Genomic DNA, 22647 nt, shown 5'->3' with positions numbered 1-22647 from the left:
CTTGTGGCCAGGCTTGAACCTCAGGTTCACTGACTACTCACAGGAAAATCACAGCCAGAGTGCCAAAGAGAAAAGTATGTAGATTTGGGGCTTTTCTCTTAAAATGAGTTAGGTAAAATAGTCCCTCAGGTCCTTTTCAAAGAAGGTATTTGGAACCTGAAGGCAGAAGCAGAAGGAAGATAATGAAAGGGAAATTGCATCCTCAGAGTGACAGCATCTCAGACAATGGGGGGTGGAAGGGAAATTGTTCCATCTGTAGTCTTCTCCTTACCTCTCTTTTTTGGTCAGTGGACAGAGAGTCTGAAAGCTAAAATGGAGTCCCTTTTTCCTGGCTTAAGTCAGTGGTCTGGGGTTTCTAGAATGTCTCCTGATGGGAGGAGTCCAATAACTGGGTTCTAGGCTTGGCTTCATTGCAACTAATTAGTCCCTGATGTGAGCAAAGTCTCTTCATCTTTGGAGTGGGAGATAAAAGAGCTTGTTGGGTCAGATAAATTAGTAATAGTTCTCTGGTTATATCATTTTTACATATGGTGGTACTATCCCTGACAGAATAGTTCTCTCAGTCTTTTGATTTAGTTTTGGTGGCCTTTGCTAGACAAAATCTTTTTTTTTTTTTCCCCTTTTTGGAGTGGGGGGGAAGGCAGGGCAGTTGGGTTTAAATGACTTGCCCCAAGGTCACATGGCTAGTGTTGTCAAGTGGCTGAGGCTGGATTTGAACTCAGGTCATTCCGACTCCAGGGCCGGTGCTCTATTCACTGTACCACCTAGCCACCCTAAAACCTTTTATTTTAAGGGGTGGAAGGAGGGACATCTAATATTGGAATTGGTTTTTCCTTTGTTCAAATGCTACACTTAACTATTGAGTTAGGGCGGTAAGGTGTTATTTTTTTTCTTTCCAGAAATTATATTACTTTCTCCAAAATGTATTGTACTTAGAGCACCATTTGTTTTCAGACTTTCCTTGGACTCAGGGGAGTTGCATCGACCCACCACTCAGTTGACTGGCATTTGTAATGAATGACAGGGTTGTACATTTTGGTCAGAAGTTCTAGCTTTACTATGAGATAGTTTTTTTTTAAACTTTTTGATATATATTACTTGGTTTTTCTGTTCAGTTTGTCTGAGTTCAAAGTATAAATGACAATGAATATTCTTAATTCTTTATGACAGTGTGCTCTCAGAATGTCTGATTAAAATTTTAAAATGTGCCTTAATATTAGGGTGGACTAGAAGGGGGGTCTTTTCAGCAACTAAATCTTTCTTTTCAGAGGGTTATAGAGTATCAGAGTAAAGAGTTGGAAGGAACTTTATAGATTACTTATTTCACTTCCTTTCATCAGCTGAGCAAATGACTTAGTTAAAGTTATGTAGGTCAGTGGTACTAAGTGGCAGATGCAGCATTCAGGCCCAGTCTTCTACTTCCAAATGTGGTTATCTTCCTCTTCTGTCACCTGGAGAAGCAGAGCCACCAGCAGATCTAGATGCTTTGGGTTGACTCTGGTTTCTATGCTAAAACACAGCTGTTGACAGTTTCCAAATTATTGGGCTGCCTTATTGACTCTTGGTAAGAAGTATTGACATTTTTCTTATTTGTGATTATTACTCTCTGAATGGCTGGAATGAGATTGGTTAATGTTTTTATAACATGGCTAACTTGAAGGGTAAAAACAGCCACATTGAAAGATGCAAAAGATATTTCTGTGGACAGTAATATATTATGCTCATCTCTTGGACCTTGAGCCACATGTACCTTTGTCAATAGTTTATAAATATAATTTAGGAACAAAAACCAGTTTTGAGTGATTTGGGTTTTTTCCCCAAGCTCTTTTCCATATTTTTTTCTGAGCTTTAATATTTCTGAATATGCCAAATGCTACAATTTTAGGAATAAAATGACTTCATTTTTACCATTATATTAAAATTTTTCCTGTTTTCCTTGTCTTAGAAATTTTCTTCAGTGGCCTTAATTTCTTGAAGTAAAATATCTATATCACATAATATCATTCAAATGCATCTCAGAGGCCCAAATGACCTGAACATGAATCCTTTCTCCCATGTTCCTAGCCTTGAAAGTTGGATTGGTGTGTGGGAAGGAACCTGGGAGTTCTCTGTTCTTGGATAGGATCATTTATTTCGAGCTGGAAGGTCTTGGAGGGCATGTGTGTGTAGTCCAGTGCCCCGTTTTACTGGGGAAGAAATTACGGTCCACAAGACAGAGGAAGAAAGTGACTGGTCAGTTGTCCAGTGATACTTTTAAGTGTTGGAACCAGGATCAAGAGCACAGTTTGCTTTTTGGCCCCTTCTTTATCATTACTAATTTTGGCCTCTGGGGCCATAGAGAATGAATCTTCAGCATGATAGCCCTACAGATTTCAAGGCAGTTACTCTGGTCGCCCATGAGCCTTCTTTAGGCTTCATCCTGGAGAAACACTTTTTCTTTCAATTGCTACTCATTATGAGTGAAGTGAGGCTTTCTGCTATTCTTAGTTCTGTCTTCATGGACATTCTCCAGTTATCACTAGCCTTCCTAAAATATTCTGACCAGGACAGTAGGACTGTTACCTCTTTTGGTGTTGTGTCTCTTTTAATGTGGTCCAAAAGATGGTATTAACTTTCTTTGCTACCTCAATATATTGAGCTTGAAGTTCATTAAAACTCTTAAGACCTTTTTTAAATCAGTTTTTGTTGCTGTATGCTCTTCATCTTAGTTAATCTAGTTTTCCTCCCCCTCCTTGATAGCCGTCTCATGTAACAGTCTTTTTTTAAGGGGGAAAATCAGCACAACTGATTGATAACATTAAGAGAGTCCAAAAACATGCAGTATATGACACCTGTGGACCCTCCCACCTCCAAGAAGAGATGGGTTGCAGGTATCTTCTCATCTTTTCATTCGAGTCCTGCTTGATTTTTAGAATTTTGTTATATTTACCTTTGTCTCTTTCAGTGTGTGGTTCTTTCCATTTACATTGTTGTAGTCATATAAGATCTTTCTGTGCTTCTCTCTTTATCACAAGAATTGTTTCTTTTTTTTAAATTAAATTTTATGCTTATTTTTAGTTTACATCATTCATTTTTACAAGATTTTGAGTTATGAATTATCTCCCCATCTTTCCCCTACCCACCACCCCAAAACAGCGATCCCACAGTATGCCCCCTCCCCCAATCTGCTCTATCCTATGTCCTTCCCCATACCCCCTCCAGCTTTCCAGTAGGGCAAGATGGATCTCTATACCCCAGTATCTGTATATCTTATTTCCCAGTTGCATGTAAAAAAAAAATAATATATACATTTTTTAAACATTTGACTTTAAAACTTTGGATTCCAGATTCTTTCCCTTCCTCTCTCATCACCCACCCTTACTGGGAAGAGAAGCAATTCAATATACAGTTCAATAAATACAATATATAATCAAGATAAGCAATTCAATTGTACATGTGTAGCTACACAAAACATTTCCATAGTGGATATATTGTAAAAGATTGACTATATTTCCCTCCATCCTATCCCTCCCCACACTTGTTCTATTCTTTACTTTGACTCTGTCCCTTTTCAAAAGTGTGTGCTTCCAATTTCCCTCCCCCCCAACCTGCCCTCCCCTCCATTATACTGCATCTCATCCCTTTCCCCCCTACTCTCCTGTAGGGTGAGATACCCTATTTAATGTGTATGTCATTCCCTCCCTAAGCCAAATACAGTGAGAGTAAGGTTGACATATTCCCTTTTGCCTTCATGTTTCATTGTAACAGTTTTCCCTTGCCTCTTCAATATGGGATAATTTACCCCATTCTGTATCTCCCCACCTCCTCTCTCCCCTCTCAATTTCACCTTTTAAGTATCATCCCATCCTATTCAACTGGTCCTGTGCCCTGTCTACCTGTATACATATATATGCACACTCACATATGTATTCATATGCTCATATACCCAACTATATAGACATATATATGTATACATATACATTTATATCCCTTCAACTATTCTCATACTTAGAAAAGTTTCATAAGTTACAATTATCCTCTTTCCATGTAGGAATGTAAGTAGTTCAACTCTGATAAGTTCCTTATGATTTCTTTTCCCTGTTTACCTTCTCATGCTTCTATTGCTACTTGTATTTGAATGTCAAATTTTCTATTCAACTCTGGTTTTTTCATCAAGAATGCTTGAAAGTCCTCTATTTCATTGAATGACCATATTTTCCCCTGAAACATGATACTCAGTTTTGCTGGGTAGGTGATTCTTGGTTTTAATTGCAGCTCTTGCAGCTCCTTTGACCTCCAGAATATCATATTCCAAGCCTTTCCTTTCTTTTAAGCAATTGGGGTTAAGTAACTTGCTCAAGGTTACACGGCCAGCTATTTCTGGGTGTGGTGCTAAGTATCTGAGCCCAGATTCGATCCCCAGGTCATCCCAACACTGGGGCCGGTGCTCTTACTTGCTGAGCCACCTGGCCACCCCCATTCCAAGCCTTTCAATCCCTCAATGTAGAAGCTGCCAGATCCTGTGTTATCCCGATTTTATTTCCACAATATTGAAATTGTTTCTTCCTGACTGCTTGTAATATTTTCTCCTTGATCTGGGAACTCCAGCACCTGGCTATAATATTCCTAGGAGTTTTCTTTTTGGGATCTTTTTCAGGAGGTGATTGGTGGATTCTTTCAACCTCTATTTTGCTCTCTAGTTCTAAAACATCAGGGCTGTCCTCAGTGGGAGGTTTGTTTCTCTCTGTCACTTTGTGGGTTCTGTAGCCCTCAAGTTTGTTTAGAGTCATTTTTTATAGGTATTTGAGGTGGTTATGGGGGGAGCACAGGGAGTCTTCCTGCTTCTATACCACCATCTTGGCTCCTCCCCCCCAAAACTCTTCTGGGCTGTTTCTATGAATTATTTCTTATAAAACAGTAATTTTCCATTAGATTCACATACTGCAGTTTGTTGATCCATTTCTCAAGTTGATGGGCATCTGCTTTGTTTCCAGTTCTTTGCCACTATAAAAATTTTGATATATATTTGACTTTTCTTTGATGGCTCTTGTGGTTTGAGATTAGCAGTCTTAGTATGAACATTTTAATCATTTACTTAATGTAATTCCAAATCAATTTCCAGGATGGTTGGACCATTTTAAAGTCCCACCAACAGTATTGGTATGTCCCCCCTTTTTTTTTTCTTTGCTTTTTGGCAGGGGGACATGCAGGGCAGTTGAGGTTAAGTGACTTGCCCAAGGTCACACAGCTAGTTTTGTGTTAAGTGTTTGGGGCCCTCAGGTCCTCCTGACTCCAGGGTTGGTGCTCTCTTCACTGAGCCACCTAGCTACCTTATGTCCTTCTTTCCATAGTAGGAGTATACTGACTCCTGTCATTAATTAGTTGATAATTTCCTAGACATGGCATTGTTTTGATTGTCATTAGTTTGAAGTAGCTATTGGTAGTTTTTCTTGGGAGAAATGTGTCTCTTGATCACTTATTCATTGGGGAATGCCTTTTCTTGCTTTTATCTTTGTTAGTTCGCTATTCGTTAGCAGAAATATTTGCAAAGATATTCTCCAACTGCTTCCATTTTTATCCTAGTTGGATTGAATTTTTTGAAAAAGCTTTGATTTCATGTAATCAAGATCACTTGTTTTACTCTTTTTGTGATTGTGTTTCAATGAAAGAGCTCCTTCCTCTTCTCACCGTTATCCCTCCCTTCCCATGAAAGGTACCTGATCTGGTTTATGGCAAGATCTTTTCTGTTCAGGTCATATGTGCTGCATGTTATATATGGTGGTGATCTGATTAAACCTATTTCTAACATTCTGCTCTCCAGTTTTCCCAGCAGTTCTTGTCAAATAAGAAATTCTCTATCATTTGAGTATATTTTAATTATAACATTGGGCCCTCTTATTGTTTCTTTTGAATAAGGAAGGAATTTTCTTAATTAGCATCATCTTGCCAAGTCTTAAACTGTACCTATGAGGTCAAATTTACTACCTTATTCTTTGTTACTTGTCAGCCAACATACTTTTTAAGTCTGTGTAGACAATTGAAAACCATGGCTTTTATTACTGATGTGTTTCTTGGATTTTGCAGTGGGATTCGACATTCCAAAAAAGGACCTTTTTGGCTTATTGTTGTTAGACCATCCACTCATTGTCTTCAGATTGTTGTGCTTTTGGAGTACTTGTATCTTTTTATAATTTTTGTATCTCTTCACTTACTGTCATTTTCTGTTACTATGATGTTCCTTCTTTCAGGTTATCCTTCCTAATAATTTTGCACAATTGCTTCCTAAGAATTTCATAGTTATTAAGTGTTGGAGGTAAGATTCCTTTCACATGGCTGTGTAAAAATAATATGTGTCCTTTCATGTGACTCTGTAGAGTAATGGCTTTGGATTGTTCTGGCTGGGGACTAGTTTTAGACCATAGGGCTCATTTGTTGAGTGGTAGCCAACAGCATTATCTTGACCAAATGGCTGAACTTGCCAGTGTTTTGAATTTTCCTTCTTACTAATTATGACATCTGTACTTAGCTTGAAGGAGGAATTCCCTGCCTGGTATGAGAAACTTGTGCTGGAGATGGTCCACCACAACACAATCTCCTTAGAGAAGTTGGTTGATACTGCGTGGCTTGAGATCATGACCAAGTATGCTGTGGGAGAGGAGTGTGACTTTGAGGTGAGTGCCTACTTGGGTCTAGAGCTGCTTAATTTACCTCCTAGTATTCAGGTAGGAGGAGTCTTGAAATGGGTCCAGAGTGCATCTTTGTGGGAAAAAGCTGCTAGGGGTTTAAACAAAAGGTATTGTCCCCTAGGAGAATGGAAGAGATGCAGTTTTGACCCCAATTCTGTTATTAATATCAAAGGTGTTGACTAGCTTCAGATGCTATGACTTAATGAAGTAACAAGCCATGTCTCTTATTAACTAAACCCACCTTGGTTTCTTGTTTTGTTTTTCCTTTTCATAGGTTGGGAAGGAAAAAATGCTGAAGGTAAAGATTGTGAAAATTCATCCTTTGGAGAAAGTAGATGAGGAGACCTCTGAGAAGAAATCTGATGGTTCCTGTGATTCTCCATCAAGTGACAAAGAGAACTCTAGTCAAGTGGCGCAGGATCATCAGAAGAAGGATCCAGTCATAAAAGAGGATGAAGGCAGGAGAGATAGTATTAGTATGTATAGTGTTAGTTTTAATCAAGGGTTTGTAATCAAAGGCCAATTCATTTTGTGCTACTCAGAAATCTTTTTTTGTATAGCTCAGATATCACTGTTCTGTTATCTTGGAACAAACACTAAAACCTTCTCTGGTCAATTAGACAAAGAGGCAGCCCTGAATTAGATGCATCCTTTTTAGGTGGCCGTTTCTTCTGTTTTTTTTTTTGGATGGTTGTCAGAACATTCTTAATTGCTAATAAAGCTCTGAAGAAAAGAATGAGACTATCACTAAAGAATAATGTGACTCAGTGGCAGATTTTTTTTTTAAGCAATTGAGGTTAAGTAACTTGCCCAAGGTTACATGGCCAGTTCTTTTTTGTGTGGGTGTTAAGTATCTGAGGCTGGAAACTGATACCGGGTCCTCCCGACTCTGTGGCCGGCACTCTTACTGCACCACCTAGCTGCCTCTCAGTGGCAGATTTTTAAAAAAAGAAATTAGTTAAATATTTTTAGTTATATAAAAATTTTAACATTCATTTTTTAAAATTTTGAGTTTCAGCTTCTCTTTTTCCCTTTCCCTCATCCTTGAGAAGGCAAGTGATATGATATTGATTACACATGTGAAATCATGCAAAATTTCCATATTAGCCATGTTGTAAAAACAACCACATAAAAACAAAAATGAAAAAAAAAGTTTTAAAAACTATGCTTTAGTCTACACTTAGAATCCATCAATTCTCTCTATGGAAGTAGATGCATTAAACAGAGTAACCAAGTCATTCACAGTTGATCATCATACAGTATATACTGTGTACAATGATCCCCTGGTTCTGCTAACTTCACTTTGCATCATATAATTTTATATGTCTTCCCAGATTTATTTTGAAACCATCCTGTTCATCATTCATCAATACTATAGCACAATAGTATTCCATCATAACCATATACCACAACTTGTTCATTTATACCCTACATAATGGGAATCCCCTCAATTTCTAGTTCTTTGCCACTATAAAAAGAGTTGCTAGAAATATTTTTGTACGAAAGATCCTTTTTCACTTGCATGTCTTTAGGATATAAACCTAGTAGTGATATTTCAGTGGCAGAAGTTTTGATGGACTAGTGAAAACTTGACCTGGTACATAGTTTAACAAAATCTGTCTTTGGTTTTGATCTGAATCTTAGAAGACTGCAGTTAGTGTTCAAGATAAGAGTCAGCAGGGATGTTCTTTTGGTAGCTTTAATTCAACTTTTCATGTTTCTGAGTAGGGGGCAAGCTAGGATCCTTCTCCCACCATCATTTCCTATTTGGCCAAGTGGTTGTCAGGCAAAATTGGAAGGGACAAACCATTCCCCCCCTTCCCCCCCATCCTACTATAAGAACAGTAATTTACCACTTGTTATAAGAGTTTATATTCAGGTGTAATATTGAACACTACTTTTAATTTTTCAACTCCTGGAAAAGTGTTTTTTTAAATAGGTTTGGAATCAAGAAGTAGTTTTTGCTTTAAAAGAAGCTTTTAAAAAAGCTATTAAGTATTAAGATTCTTTTTTTGAATAATATACACATCATGGTATAAACTTGGGTTTCTCTATTCCGTGGGCAACTCAAGATCTTTTTTGTCCCTTTTATCATTTTTTAAAAATATTCTTTCATTTAGGCTTTATTCTTTTTTTTAATTGCCAGAAAAAATAAAAATAAGATACCACCAAGATTAATAAGTAAAATGGCCTTTGGCATGGTGACTTGAATAATTATCAGTCATAACCAGCTGTCCTCCTTTGATCTGTTAGGTCCTTTTTATGTGGGATCTTTCAGAATATTAAAAATGCTAATAATGTCCTAAAGTTTAGGGAGTTAGGACTCAGAGTTTTGGGGATTTTTTTCTCTATGATTTTTTTTTAATATAGGCTTTATTTTAAATTCTTAATTCAGTTTTTTTTAACCATTTTCATTTAAGCATTAACAACTATTAATGTGCCCTCAGATTCTAATATTTCTTAAGAAATTAAGTTATGTCTTAAAAGTGGATGATACATATGAAGGCTGTTATAGTAGTGGTACTTAATAAATGAAGTAGATTTTATGTAGTTTGGGTTCTCTCTAAGCTTTGACAAATTAGAAAGACTATTTTTTACCTTAAATTTGAAGAACTCTTTGGAAGAATTCTTACCACATGAATAGGGATCAAAGGAATGAATACTTTAAAATCCCTTGAATTCTTTAGGGGAAAAATAGTATCATAGACTAGTAGGCCAGGTTCAACAGGGCAGTATCATCTTCAGACCTGAGATTTGTTGTTCTGTTACATCTTCCTTACCTCAATTTTCTTTATCCAGGTGACAGGGCACGCAGGTCTCCCAGAAAACTCCCTACCTCCCTAAAGAAAGGGGAAAAGAAATGGGCTCCTCCAAAATTTCTGCCTCACAAATATGATGTGAAACTGCAAAATGAAGAGAAGGTATGTTGGCACTTCATCTTCCTTCCCAGAAGTATCAGGGAAAATAAAAAGGTAAAGAAGTCCAATTATTTAGTATATGAATGATTAACATAATCCTTTAATTTAACTCCATTGTATGTTTGAGAAAGGCTGGGGTGTCATGTTCAACCTAGATTTCAATAAATAGAGTTTACAGCTGCACAATCCAAAGACTCCCTATCTTTTCAGTTCCCCTAGACCTGTCAGAAAGGAAGATTTTTCTTCCAAGCTACTAGTGGTGGTGCCCAGAGCTTGAGGTGATGCTAGGGACGTTAGCAACAGGATTTGGGGCTTTGTGAGGGTCAGTGAGGCAGCTGGATTGCTGTGTTTATGTACATGTTGAGGTGATGTCTGGAGTGTCTAGAGACTGAGTATGAATTTGATTTCTATTGCCTTTTGTTCTAAGGGTTCTGGGAATGTTTGCTTCCTTTTCCATTTTTTTTCCCATTACTTCTCATCAGAGTTTGTCTCCTTTCTTAGAGAGGGCATTGTGGCATGGAATTCACTTTTTGTTTTCTTCTGACTGCCCCTGAAGCAATAAAACAGCTTTTTTCAGATTTTAAAATAAACATCATACCCCAATCTGTACAGGGCATTAGGGATTCGAAAATAAAGCATCCCTGCCTTCAAGAAGCAGATCTGGGTTAGAATCCCCTCTTCGCCACTTAGTACCATATGATTTTGGGAAAACAAGTGTCCCCCTCTAAGCCTTAGTTTCCCCATCTGTAAAGTGAAGGGGGCGGCATTTGGTAGCCAAGTCCTCCCAGCTCTGTGAAGTTAATTGATCCTATAATCCTGTAGTGAGGAAAGGATATCGATGATGGTTGTGAGTCTTTGCCTAAACAGAATTGAAATAACCCAACACCATTTGTTAACACAGTGGCTCTGCCCTTAGAGATAGATGAGTAAGGCAGCATCCCTGCTGTCACAGGGCCTTCTGTCCATTGGAGTCAATAAGATGTGGGCCCAAATATTGAATATATGACAGATGCATATTGGGGGATCTTTGACAGCCAAGAAAGAGAAGGGAAAGAATTACAGCTTTATAGGTCACAACAGGGGGATCAGGGATGCTCACATTTGAGCTGAGAATAATCATGGTAATGATAAGTAACTAGCAAATTTTATAGTGCTGCCTACCCAGCACTGTGCTGAGGGTTTTACATACATCATCTTATTTGATCTTCCTAAGAACCTTGGGGAGCTTGATTCTATTATCATCCCATTCTTACAGATGAGGAAACTGTGGAAAGCTGAGGTGAAGTGACTTGCCTAGAGTCACACAGCTAGTAAATTTCAGAGGCTGGATTTGAACTCGGGTTCTACCTCAGAATGGGTAGAAGAAGCTCAGTAAAGACAAATGGAGGAAGAAGGCATATTCCAGGCCAGGGGCAATGTGAGCAAATACGAGGAGGAGCAAGAAGGGGGCAGGATTCAGGGAACTTCGGTTAGTTAACCAGGGAGGGACATGATGAGAGTTGTTCGTCAAGGTGACTTCTTGATCACTTGAGCCTTATGATCACTTTTGATCCTTAAGGTCACTTGAGTGTTATGAATATGTTGGAGGAAGGAAGACATTGGAAGATGAGAGCCTAGTTACTAGAACTCTGCTGAATTAGTCCAAGGTCTGCTACCTTTCAGAGGAAGTCTGAGACTTGGTGAGTCTCTTGGAATTTTGTCATTGGAGCAGACAAGGTCTCAGTGGTACAAGGGTAAAGGAGCAGGGGAAGGCCAAGTCTGGGTAAAGGACATAGTTTGTCTTTTCTGTTAAAATGAAAAATGAAAAGGTAATTGGGAGTAGGAATGGATTACATGCAACAACAGCAGGTTTTAGTAGTAGAAAGTGGGAGGGGAAGACCTGGTAAAGGGACCCAAGCACAAGGTAGGGAGGCAGGCAGCCAGAGGACATGGGTTTCTGTTTCATTCCAAGGTATTATTACTTTCCAGAGGAATTGACCATAAGTGGACATTGGTAACATCCTTCTATTTGTAACAAAATTATTCTGGTCAGCCTGTTATTTAGCATAGATTTTTATCAAATATCTTTTTTCCTCACCTAAATTTTTCAATGTATTGCTTTTCCTTCCAGAGAGCCTTTCCTTATAACAAAGAACTTTTTAAAAAGAGAAAAAAAAAACAGTTCAGTAAAATAGTTACAAAATGCTTATTAAAGCAATAAAACAATTTAAATTACTGAATGATATTCAGTACTTATGCCCAGGTCATGACAATACCACCAAAATTAATATACAAATTTAATGCTGTATCAGCCATACTACCAAGAAAGTCTTTGCTTTACAGAGCTAGAATGGAATAAAGCTTGCCTAGAGAAACCAAAAAAATATAAAACTATTAAGAAAAACAGTTCCCAAAAGTTGGAATAAAAGGAAGATAAGAATTCTTCTGGGGCATAACTTTATAAAGCAGTCATCTAAACTATTTGGTAGTGCTGTTTAGAAAAGTAAGAAGTAGATTGATTATTACAATAGATTAGAATAGGAAGATTCAGAATCACTTTAAATGATCTAGGAAAGAATTCTGTATTTGACAGAGATGTCTAGAAAAGTTGGAAAGCAGTCTGACAGAAAGTTAGAACTAAATTAACAATTTCTACATCAGTCAGTAAACTCAGTGGATATGCAACCAGGAATACCAAAGGTTACACCACTAAAAAAAAAAGAAAAGAGAATCAAATGAGGCACTTTACAGTGAAGTGAATTTGTAATAAAAGGGTAAAGATTATGAAAGATATACTGGACAATTTCAGTTGCAAGAAATTTTGAAACAAACAAAAGTAGTGGAACTCCTATAAGAAGGGAATGGGTTAACTATGGAAAGAAAGATCTTCATATCATTACTTCTGAAGATATATTAGCTCATAACAAATATGTAAAAGTAAAAACTTATTAGATAAGTCGTCAAATGATATGAACAGTTCTCAGAAGGTTTCTTAATTACTAACAAACTAAAAGAATATACTGAAAATCCCCCAAGGAATAGGAAAAATACAAATCAAACCTGTTCTGAGGTTTTATCTCACACTTATTACATTGACAAAGATAAAAGATGGCACTAGTCAGTGTTGTGAAAAGACAATGCAGAGTTGGTTGATTTGTGCACTGCTCAGAACATTCCTCAGAACAGCTGGCAGTATGTAGAGGAGGTAGCTAAAATTCCATTGTTAGGCACATACTTAAAAGGAGGGAATAACAGGAGCCCCTGATACACTCATCAGGCAATGGTTTGTTATATGTATATCTATAACATATTGCCTATGTTTTACATAGGTATAAAGAGTAAAGTTCTACTTGATTTGTAGCTTTTTTTTTTTCAGTAGTATCAGTACTGGATAATGATACAAGCCCATCAGTTGGTGATGGAGTAACTGTTGTAGAGTAAGAACTAGAAAAAAAAATCTTGTATGAATGGGTGTGTGTGTGCGCATGCACGCACCCCCCCCCAGACCCCTCCCCTTCAAATTATTTTTGTATTAATAGGACAGATATTTTTTTTCTTTTGGAGGCAATAAGGTTTAAGGGACATGCCGAGGGTCACACTGCTAGTAATTTGTCTGAGGTAGGATTTGAACTTGGGTCTTGACTCCAGGGCCAGTGCTCTCTCTGTTGTACCACCTTACTGCCCCAGCAGATATTTTTCCATTATGGCTCTATGGTGGAAAAGAAATTACTTCTGAACTTCGACACTGAGGAGTTCTTTGGCAGTGTTGAAAGAATAATCCTCAATTAAAATGGGGCAAGTCAAAATAGAAGATGACTTGTGCAGAGTCAAAGGTGAGCTGAAGGAGCCATTTCCTGACTTGCTTAGCTAGGCATAATAAATATCAGAACTGAAAGGAATCGAACAAGTCATTTGATCCAGTCCTGCTTCAAGGTTAGTAAGATTTTTATTTCCAGTCCTGCCACTGGAAGCTTACCTTTCGGCCATGTTGCATCAGGATAGCCATTGTCCTAAAACACTTGAGAAGAGGAAGGAAGGGTACCTTATATAGCATAGCCTTCATCAGATTACAGATTTTTATTATGTTACAGATATTCTGTCAGTTCAAATTTTATTTTCTCAGAACTGCAGAGAATAAAATGGGACTGATATTTGAGCTCTAGAAATCTTCTGCAGTTGTTAAGTATACAGGCCTTATAGTAGACAGTCCATTTTCTTGACTTGAAAGAATTCCTTTGAAGGTGACATTTTATCTTTTTTTTTTTTAAAGCAATTTGGGGTTAAGTAACTTGCTCAAGGTTACATGGCCAGTTATTTTTGTGTGGGTGCCGAGTATCTGAGGCCAGAACTGATCCCAGGTCTCCCGACGCTGGGGCGGCGCTCTTAGACATTTTATCTTAAAACTTGATTTGTTCATGTCAGTTGATAGCATTGTTCTACAGATGGCATTAGGATCAATTTGGAGAATAACACATTGTAGGGGTAATAGGGATATGGTTGGTGTTTTCACATAATTGAAGAATTTTCATGGAACGATTATTTATTTTTGCCTAGTTCCAGAGAGTAGATAAAATAGTATTACAGGTGAGAAGTTATAGGATAGGGAAGTAGACACAGAGCTCAGTGTAAGGAAATACTTCCTAATATTTTGAACTGCTTGAAACTAAAATAGACTTTCCCCTTAGCTAGTGAGTTGTCTGTTCACACAGACGTTTGACAGCCACTTGTCAGGATTGTGAAAGGTTGTCCAGGATTAGAGTAAAGGTGAGACTAGAACTATTAGTGTCTGAGAAGCTTTCTGTGGTTGAGATCTTTTGAGGAGCACTTGAGAACACCCACATCTCAGAATCCTTAAATAGTCCTTTTTCTTTTTTCTTTTAAGCAATCAGGGTTAAGTAACTTCCTCAAGGTTACACGGCCAGTTATTTCTGGGTGTGGTGCTGAGTATCTGAGCACGGGTTTGATCCAGGTCATCCCGACACTGGAGCCGGTGCTCTTACTTGCTGAGGCACCTGGCCGCCCCTCTTTTCTTTTTCTTAAAATACCATGTTGCTCTTCCTCTACTTGGTAACCTTGTTTATGCCCCAGTAATTAATTTTGTTTGACTTCCTAGATCATCAGCAATGTCCCTGCAGACAGCTTGATTCGTACTGAGCGACCTCCCAACAAAGAAATTCTGCGGTACTTTATCCGCCATAATGCTCTCCGTGCCGGCACAGGTGAAAACGCGCCCTGGGTGGTAGAGGATGAGCTAGTGAGGAAGCATGCCTTGCCGAGCAAGTTCAATGACTTTTTACTTGATCCCTACAAGGTAAGGACTCTTGATTGTGGAACACAGAACATTAGGTCAAGTTCTGGGGGGGCTGGAGGGGCCAACAGGAGCCAGTAAGGGTAACATTCAGGCGTCGGAAAAGAGATCTCCTTGGGAGCTTGTATTTGGTACTCTAGGGCTAAAGGTAAAAGGTTTTTTTTCCCCCAAGGAAGCTTCATTAATTAGGAAAAACACTTGTTCAGTAGGATTTATATTTTGTACAGGTTCCAACATGTGGGAATATTTGCTGAAACAAAAAAGTTTAAAGCATATATTATATTTATATTGAATCGACTCAATAACATAATATTTTTGTAATAAGTTGTTCAGCCTTCTTTGGAGTCCTCACTGGAGTGGTTTTTTTTTTAAGCTTGCTTAGATGTAAAAACTGAATTTGTATGTTGTAGTGATTTGTAAATGAGTGGGTAAAACATTCATTTGTTGAACACCCTTAGCAAACATTTACTTTATGGCTTCTGTCTTCAAGTTGTTGTGCTTCATGGTTTTTTTTTTTTTTTAAGCAATCAGGGTTAAGTAACTTGCTCAAGGTTACACGGCCAGGTGTTTCTTGGTGGGTGCTAAGTGTCTGAGCCCAGGATTCGATCTCCAGGTCATCCTGACACTGGAGCCGGTGCTCTTGCTCTTACTCGCTGTGCTACCTGGCCGCCCCGCTTCATGGTTTTAATATACTGATTCTGTGAATCAAATAAAATTACTGACTAGCAGTCCTTACCCAAAAGGAGGGGATGGATGTTTATGGTAGACTAGTAGAAAATCTGTTTTCTAGAATTTGAGCTTCCTTCACAGGGCAGTTCATTTAATTCTTAACACATTCTATAGAGTAAGTTCTAGTCATGTGACAAGTGGGAAAACAGGTATGAAAAAAATATTAACTTGTGGTCACAAACAAATGAGTAGTGAATCTTCCTGACAGTCCAGAGTCTTTCCACTGTGTGATGGTGATTTATTTTATCATTTGTCCCTCTTAACGTTATCAGATGAGCTCAGCTTTAAAAAGCAAAAACCAAAACATGGACTCTTCCCATTTTCATAATAGCATTTTCCTTTAAAAAAAATTTTTTTTTAAACTAAGATACACTTTATCTTCCCAGTTGAGAAAGAAAGAAACAAAATCAATGGTACAAGCATTTATAGTTAAAGCAAATTCCCACATTGGATGGGTCCAAAATAAATACATACACACCCTATGTCTGTTACTTTTTGATCTGTCGTCCAGTAGCATGGTTTTTATCCTTATATTTTCTTTTACTTTTTTCATTTTTTTTAACTTAGCTTCCATATGGTCCATTCTGATTTTCAGAGTTTGGTGCTTAGGCAGTATTTTTAACCTCATATACCTAGCTGTTAATTCTCTTTACAGTTCTTCCATAGCTTTTGTTTCTTTTCCATTTTTGCTCCTCTAGCTCTTTCATTTCATTATTAAAGACATTTTAAAATTTCATCTCTTCCAGGAATTTTGGTTCAATTTATGTCCAAGTTATTTTTTTCTTTGAAACTTTGCTTTTAGAGGGATTGAATTTCAAAGCCTAGTGCCACATGTTTTCCCTCCTGCTTTGTAAATACTGGATCCTTAACACCTCAGTCCATAGCTGTTCTTGAACCCTGAACTGGTCTGGATTTCTAGACTACCCTTTGTCCTTTGTGGTCATTATGAAAGTTCTGACTCTTTCTCTTTGACCCAAACCTCATTGATGAGGCCTTTGGAATCATTTCTTCCACTGATGGCAGTGTTATTTAAAAGCATTTTTTGGTGGTAGTTAGTGTAGATGACAGTTGTTACTTGTTCGACTAGCACAGATCTCCCAAAACTGAGTGATTTGTAGTCTTTTCTCACTTGAATAAAGCTCAAAGTCACTAATGGTTCAGACTCTTATCACTTTATCTGTCATCATTTCAAACAACATTTATTTATTTACCAAAATAATCTTCCTACTGTATGTAGGGGAACCCACTCCTCTCTTACCCAGGGGGTCAGTGGGTCTCATTTACCTTTAGGCAACTTGTCTCCCTCCTACCCTCTCTGGTCTTTAGTGCATGGTGCTATCTATGGACTCTGCTGGCTTCTGGTTACATCCTGTTGCTCTCCTAAGCATTCCAGTCCAGAATAAATTCCTTCCTTGTATCCATCTTTTAGTTTTTTCTTTAGGACCTAGATTTAGGCTTGGCTTTTCAGTGGTGCCTTCCCAGACCATCTACCCCAGGGATCTTCACATTGCCCAGAGGGTTGGAGCTCCCTTTGGCCCTGTCACTGTTTAACTCACACTGGGCAGCATTCTACTGCTTTCTTGCCAGTTTTGGAGGGAATGTGAATCTCTCAAACTTAAGTGGCCTGGTTTTCATAGTTGTTTCCTAGGACTTTCTCATGACTTAAGGAGAAACTGTATAACAGATGGCATTGGCCTTCTGGCCAATATAGCTCTCAGAATGACAGGTGTTCTGTTTGATGTTAGGGCTGGATTGAGAGACAACAGATCAGTTAGTGACTGAACCTTTGTGTCTGTCTAGATCATTAGCTGCCCTCCTCAGGAGCCACGCCTTAATTCCATTAGGATCTTTCCTGCCATCATTCAGTGCTTTGTGGACAGTGGATATCCATTTAATTAGATTTGGAAACAGATCCCCTCTACTTGTTCCTTTGGGTCCAGTTCTGGGAAAACATGAAACCTGAGGATCTTGACCTTTATGGCACCATCCTGAGTTTATTCTAGTGACCGTCCTTTCTTAAAGGTGTGTCCTTGGATGGAATTATTGGTGGAGAACAACACACTGTTAAGTTATTTAGATGTGAGTTATTAACTCCTGTCACATAACTTATACTGGCTTAACATCAGCATTTAACAGATAAAGATGTTCTCTTCTGCTAATAACATTGCTAGATTAGGGAGTCCTAGAGACAAGAAAACAACAATATATACCTTAGCCTGGAATTTTTCTTTTAATAAAATATTTTGTCTCTTAAACTTTTGTGTTGGAGACTAGGGCAAGAGGCACTTGTACAATTAATTATAATAATTCCAATTTCCCTTTTAGTGAACTTATTTCTTACGCCCTTATACTCCGGTATATTTTCTTTTCCATTACTTGATTCATTCTTGAAACATTCCAGTCAAGTAAAAAGAACTCAATAACTTAATAAGGCAAATTAAGTAGCATGTAACATGCGGAGCAAGAGTGTCACGAGGGGAGCTGAGAATTGTTGGCAGTATCTTTTGCCTTCATAGCAGCACTGTGAGCAGAAGGTTTCATCATGCCTGTTTTATAGATTAGACAAAGTGAGGTCCCAATGCTAACGACTGAGGCAGGTTTGAACCTAGAACACTAAATGTGGCTAGGGCATGCTCTTGATTGATTTGAGCATAGTCACTAGCCAGTAAGTTAAATTTTCTATATGAACCTAGTACTGCCAATGTTTTTATTGATAAAATTCATTTATTAAAGACATATATATTAGCCTGGAGCTAATGGTGGTGATAGTAATAGTCTCTTGTTACTGGTAGTATTACCCAGGTTGCTAAAACATGTCTCTACCCATCAGGGAAGGCTTTTGTTTAAATGATGGTTATTACTAATGAATCATCAAGTATAAAATACCTGCTTTATATCATGCTTGGGTATATCAGTTGTATCAGGGGCTGGGCCTGCAAAGAAAAAGAGTGAAAAAGAGTTTCCTCCTAATGACATAAGTACTACATAAATACAGAGAATTAAGAGACAGTAAAAAAGAGTCATCTGTGAGGTCGTTTATGAGACTTCAGGAAAGAAGAGGGAGGGCTCTGTGAGGTAGAGTGGAGGAGAAAGGAAGGGCCTTCCACGTACTGGGGACAGGCAGAGCAAAGGCAGGGAGAGAAGCATTGGATGTGAGGAATAGAGAGAAGGCCAGGTAAACTGGTGGACTGTACATTGAGTTTGGAAGGATAATTGGGACAAAGTTGCAAAGGGTTTTAGAAGCTAAATAAAATAGCTTGTGTTTGCTAGTTGCAGTACAGAAGCCGCTAGCCTTTCAGGAGGGAAATGATGTGGCCTCATCTGAGGGAGACCAGGTAGTGGATGGTTGCAGTAATCTGGGCAAGACGTGCTGAGGGCCTGAACTAAGGTCATGGGCCCTGTGAGTAGAGAGAAGTTGGATGTGTTATGGGTGTTAGAAATAACAAGATTCAGTAACCACTCATTTCCATGCCATGCATGAGTGAGATGTCAGAAATCCTGCCACAGTCCCAAACCTGGGAGACTGGAAGAATGGTGGCACCTTTGATAGATGGAGGAGTGTGGAAGAGGGAAAGGCTTTGGGGAGAAATAGGACATCTGGCTGAAAATGTACCAGTAGGCAGTTGGTGATGTGAGTCATCAGTGGAGAGTGAGAATTAAATCCATGGGAACTGAAGAAAGAACCTAGAAAACCCAGAACAGAGATGTGAACAACATTAAGGCTTCTGACATGAAGAGCCACCAAAAGAATCCAAGAGGTGTCAGAAAGGCAAGAAGGATGTCATGTAAACCCGGAATGGAGAGAAAGTATCCAGGAAGGAGGCAGACTAAGAAAAGACCAGCCAGCAACCACTTAAGATGTAAGACTGTGTTTATGTTTATGGTAAGCCCTGGGAATGCAGAAGTAAGGACCCCCCCCAAAAGAACCAAAAGTCTGGTCTAAAAGGAGCCTGCATTTTGATAGGGGGATATGTAAATAACTGATTTCATACTAGATCCAGCTAAAAGCTGGATGGAAGGAGCACTGCTAGCTGGAGGCATCAGGAAAAGTCTTCTGGAGGTGGGATTTGAGTTGAGTCTTGAAGGAAGCCAGAGGGGAGAGATCATTCTGGGTATGGGGGATATTCAAAGGCCCAGAATGGGAGGTGAGACTGTGGTATACAAAGGAACTTCAAGTAAGCAATTTGCTGGGTCGTAGAGTTCAAGAAGGGACATAAAGTGAAGGAGGCACTGAGGTTGGAAATAGCTTTAAATGCCAGACAGAACAGTTTATATTTGATCCTGGAGTATTAGGGAGCAACGGAAGTTAGAGTAGGGGGTAGCATGGTCATTCCTGTGGCATCCTCATTCCTTTGGGAAAATTAAGATAATTAATTTCAGCAGCTGAGCAAAGGATGCCTTGGGAGAGGAAAGAAGTTTAAGACAAGGAGACCATGAGAATCTCAGCATTCCAGGTGAGAGTTGATCGGGGTTTGAACTAGGGTGATGATAATGTGAGTAGAGAGATGGGTCATTATACAAGAGATCCTGGAAGTTGAGAGATTGGTTACTTTGGAGAGCAGTCTCAGTTCAGTGAGGTCGAAATCTAGATTGCAGAGGGCTGAGGAGTGATGAGAGGAAGTGGAGCTAGAGATTAGCAGAGAAAGGAAGGAAAGATTTAGGATGATGACTTGAGGGCATGGTAGGATGTAATAAAGATGAGTTTTTAGTTTTTTACATTTTTATTTAAAGTTTTGAGTTCCAGATTCTATCCCTTCCTTCCTTTCCCCTCTTTGAGATGGTAAACAGTTAGATATAGGTTATACATGTGCAATTATGTATAACATTTTCATATTAGTCATTTTGTATAAGAAGATTCAAAAGAAAAAAAATGAAAGTGAAAAATAGCATGCTGTAGTCTGTATTCAAACAGTATCAGTTTCTCTGGAGGCAGATAATATGCTTCATTATTAGTTCTTTGGGATTATTTTAGATCATTGTATTGCTGGGAATACCTAAGTCATTCATAGTTCATCATGCAATATTGCTGTTACTGTGTACAGAATTCTCCTGATTCTGTTCACTTTATTATGTATCAGTTCATGTAAGTCTTCTTAGGTTTTTCTTGAAGTCATTTTGTTTATTTTTAAGAAAGGCAGAGATTTAGTTATGTTTGAAGACAGTAGTGAAGGGTCCATTAGGAAAAGGTTGTAAATTAGAGAATGGTTGAGGTTTTAGTCTGCTGGTGAAGACTGGAGGGGTTAGGATCTAAGGGCACATGTAAAATGTAGAACCTTCTATTCAAGAGATGCTGTAAGGGAAAGGAGGAGAGAGTGGGACTTGCTTTCCAGTTTTTCAAGGTGAAGAGAAAAGGGAGACAGTTCAGTCAATTGGCTTTAATTTTCTTATTGAAGAGAAGTCTTTGACCGAGAGGGTAGAGTGGTAGAGATGTAGGAGGCTTGAAGATTGGTTTGGCTAGGCTATTTACCCTAGGGGTGAGATAGGCAGCCAATTAGGAATTCCCTTCCCCTGCCTCTCCCAATGAGTTGATTATGCTAAGTGGGGGGTGGTTTTATACTTTTTCAGATACCCCTGAGTCCAGCCATGCCGGCTCCCACTCGGCTGTGACTGCCCAGCATGCCCCATGCTGAGATGATCCAGCTGCTGAAGGACTCTGCTCACCCAGGGAGCCGGCCATTTGGGAGGGGGTTGGGTGAGTCCATTTCTTTGCTTTTTAAAAATATATGGTGTGACTTTAAAAAAAAAAATCACACCTTCTAAATAAAAGGGCTTACTGGACAATCTTGCTCACCCTCAAAGCCCAAACTGTTCCAGTAGCTCTAATATCCTTGGAGCAAACTCTAAAGTATTTTATTTAGTCTTGGCTGGAATGGAAAACTGGACTTTGGAGAACCTGATACTAGCGCTAAGGAATTTATCAGCTATATTAAGGGAGACAGGCGCAGAGGAGACTTTTTTTTCTTTAATTTTAAAATCTTTAACATTTTAATATTTCTTTAATTTAACATTTTAAGAAATTTTGAGTTCCATAATCTCTCCCTCCCCTACCCACTGAGAAATCAAACAATATATCAGTTATTATGTGAAATCATATCACACACAAAAAATAAATTCAAAAAATTATACCTGAATTTGTATTCAAAGTTAAGTAGTTCTTTCTCTGGAGGTGGACAGCATTTTCTCATCATGAGTCCTTTGGAATTGTTTGGTATCATTGTACTGATCAGAGTAGCCAAGTCTTGCAAAGTTGATCATCATTACAGCATTGCTGTTAACTGTGCACAGTGATCCCCCTGTTTTTATCACTTCCTTTTGCATCATCAATTCATGTAAGTCTTCCCAGGTTTTTCTGAAAGCGTCCTGCCCCTTGTTTATTATATAGCACAGTAGTACTCTGTCACTATCATATTCATAGCTTGCTCACCACAAAAAGAGTTGCTATAAATATTTTTATACATATAGGTCCTTTTCCTTTTCTTTGATCTCTTTGAGATACAGACCTAGTGGTAGTATTGCTGGGTCAAAAGGTATGCACAAGCTTATAACCTTTTGGGCATAGTTCTAGATTGTTTTCCAGAGTGGTTGGACCACTTCACTACTCCACCAACAGTTCATTAGTTGTCCCTATTTTTCCTCATCCTCTCCAAGCATTTGTTCTTTTTGATAAGGATGAAGTGGTATTTCAGAGTTGTATTAATTTTCCTTTTTCTAATCAGTGGTGATTTAGAGCATTTTTTTCCCCCACATGACTAGATAGCTTTGATTTCTTCTGAAAACTGTCTATTGTCTCTCCTTTTGCCACCTATCATTGGGTACTGGCTCTTATTTTTATAAATTTGACTCAGTTCCCTATATATATTTGAGAAACAAAGCCTTTATCAGAGAAACTTGCTTTAAAATTCTTTGATATTCTTCATTTTTTATGGTGCCTTTTAGCAAAATGTACTTTTCCCTGATTATCTCTTTTAATTGGGTCTATTTTTGCTTTTGTTTTCTCTGAAATCATGATTTCTTACTTCTGCTATTCTAACTCTGTGTGTGTGTTTCT

The 22647-nt window shown here is 38.4% G+C and overlaps 1 protein-coding gene across 2 annotated transcripts in view; it reads left to right on the top strand.

Moving 5' to 3' along the window:
- The window catches only part of BAZ1B (bromodomain adjacent to zinc finger domain 1B), a 67253-nt gene that overhangs the window by 9045 nt on the left and 35561 nt on the right, over nucleotides 1-22647 (top strand). The window contains exons 3-6 of one of the 2 annotated variants that reach the window (XM_069089475.1): nucleotides 6506-6650; nucleotides 6940-7123; nucleotides 9465-9586; nucleotides 14676-14873. In XM_069089475.1, the coding sequence (XP_068945576.1) occupies nucleotides 6506-6650; nucleotides 6940-7123; nucleotides 9465-9586; nucleotides 14676-14873 (649 nt within the window). Of the gene's footprint in view, nucleotides 1-6505; nucleotides 6651-6939; nucleotides 7142-9464; nucleotides 9587-14675; nucleotides 14874-22647 lie in introns of both variants that reach the window. The other variant, XM_069089474.1, reaches the window with a different exon arrangement.

Source organism: Petaurus breviceps, unplaced genomic scaffold, assembly GCF_028583685.1.
Source record: "Petaurus breviceps papuanus isolate PSGF00001 unplaced genomic scaffold, PetGlider_PUasm1.0 186, whole genome shotgun sequence".
Taxonomy (NCBI): Eukaryota; Metazoa; Chordata; class Mammalia; order Diprotodontia; family Petauridae; genus Petaurus; species Petaurus breviceps.
This window is presented reverse-complemented; position numbering and strand designations above follow the sequence as displayed.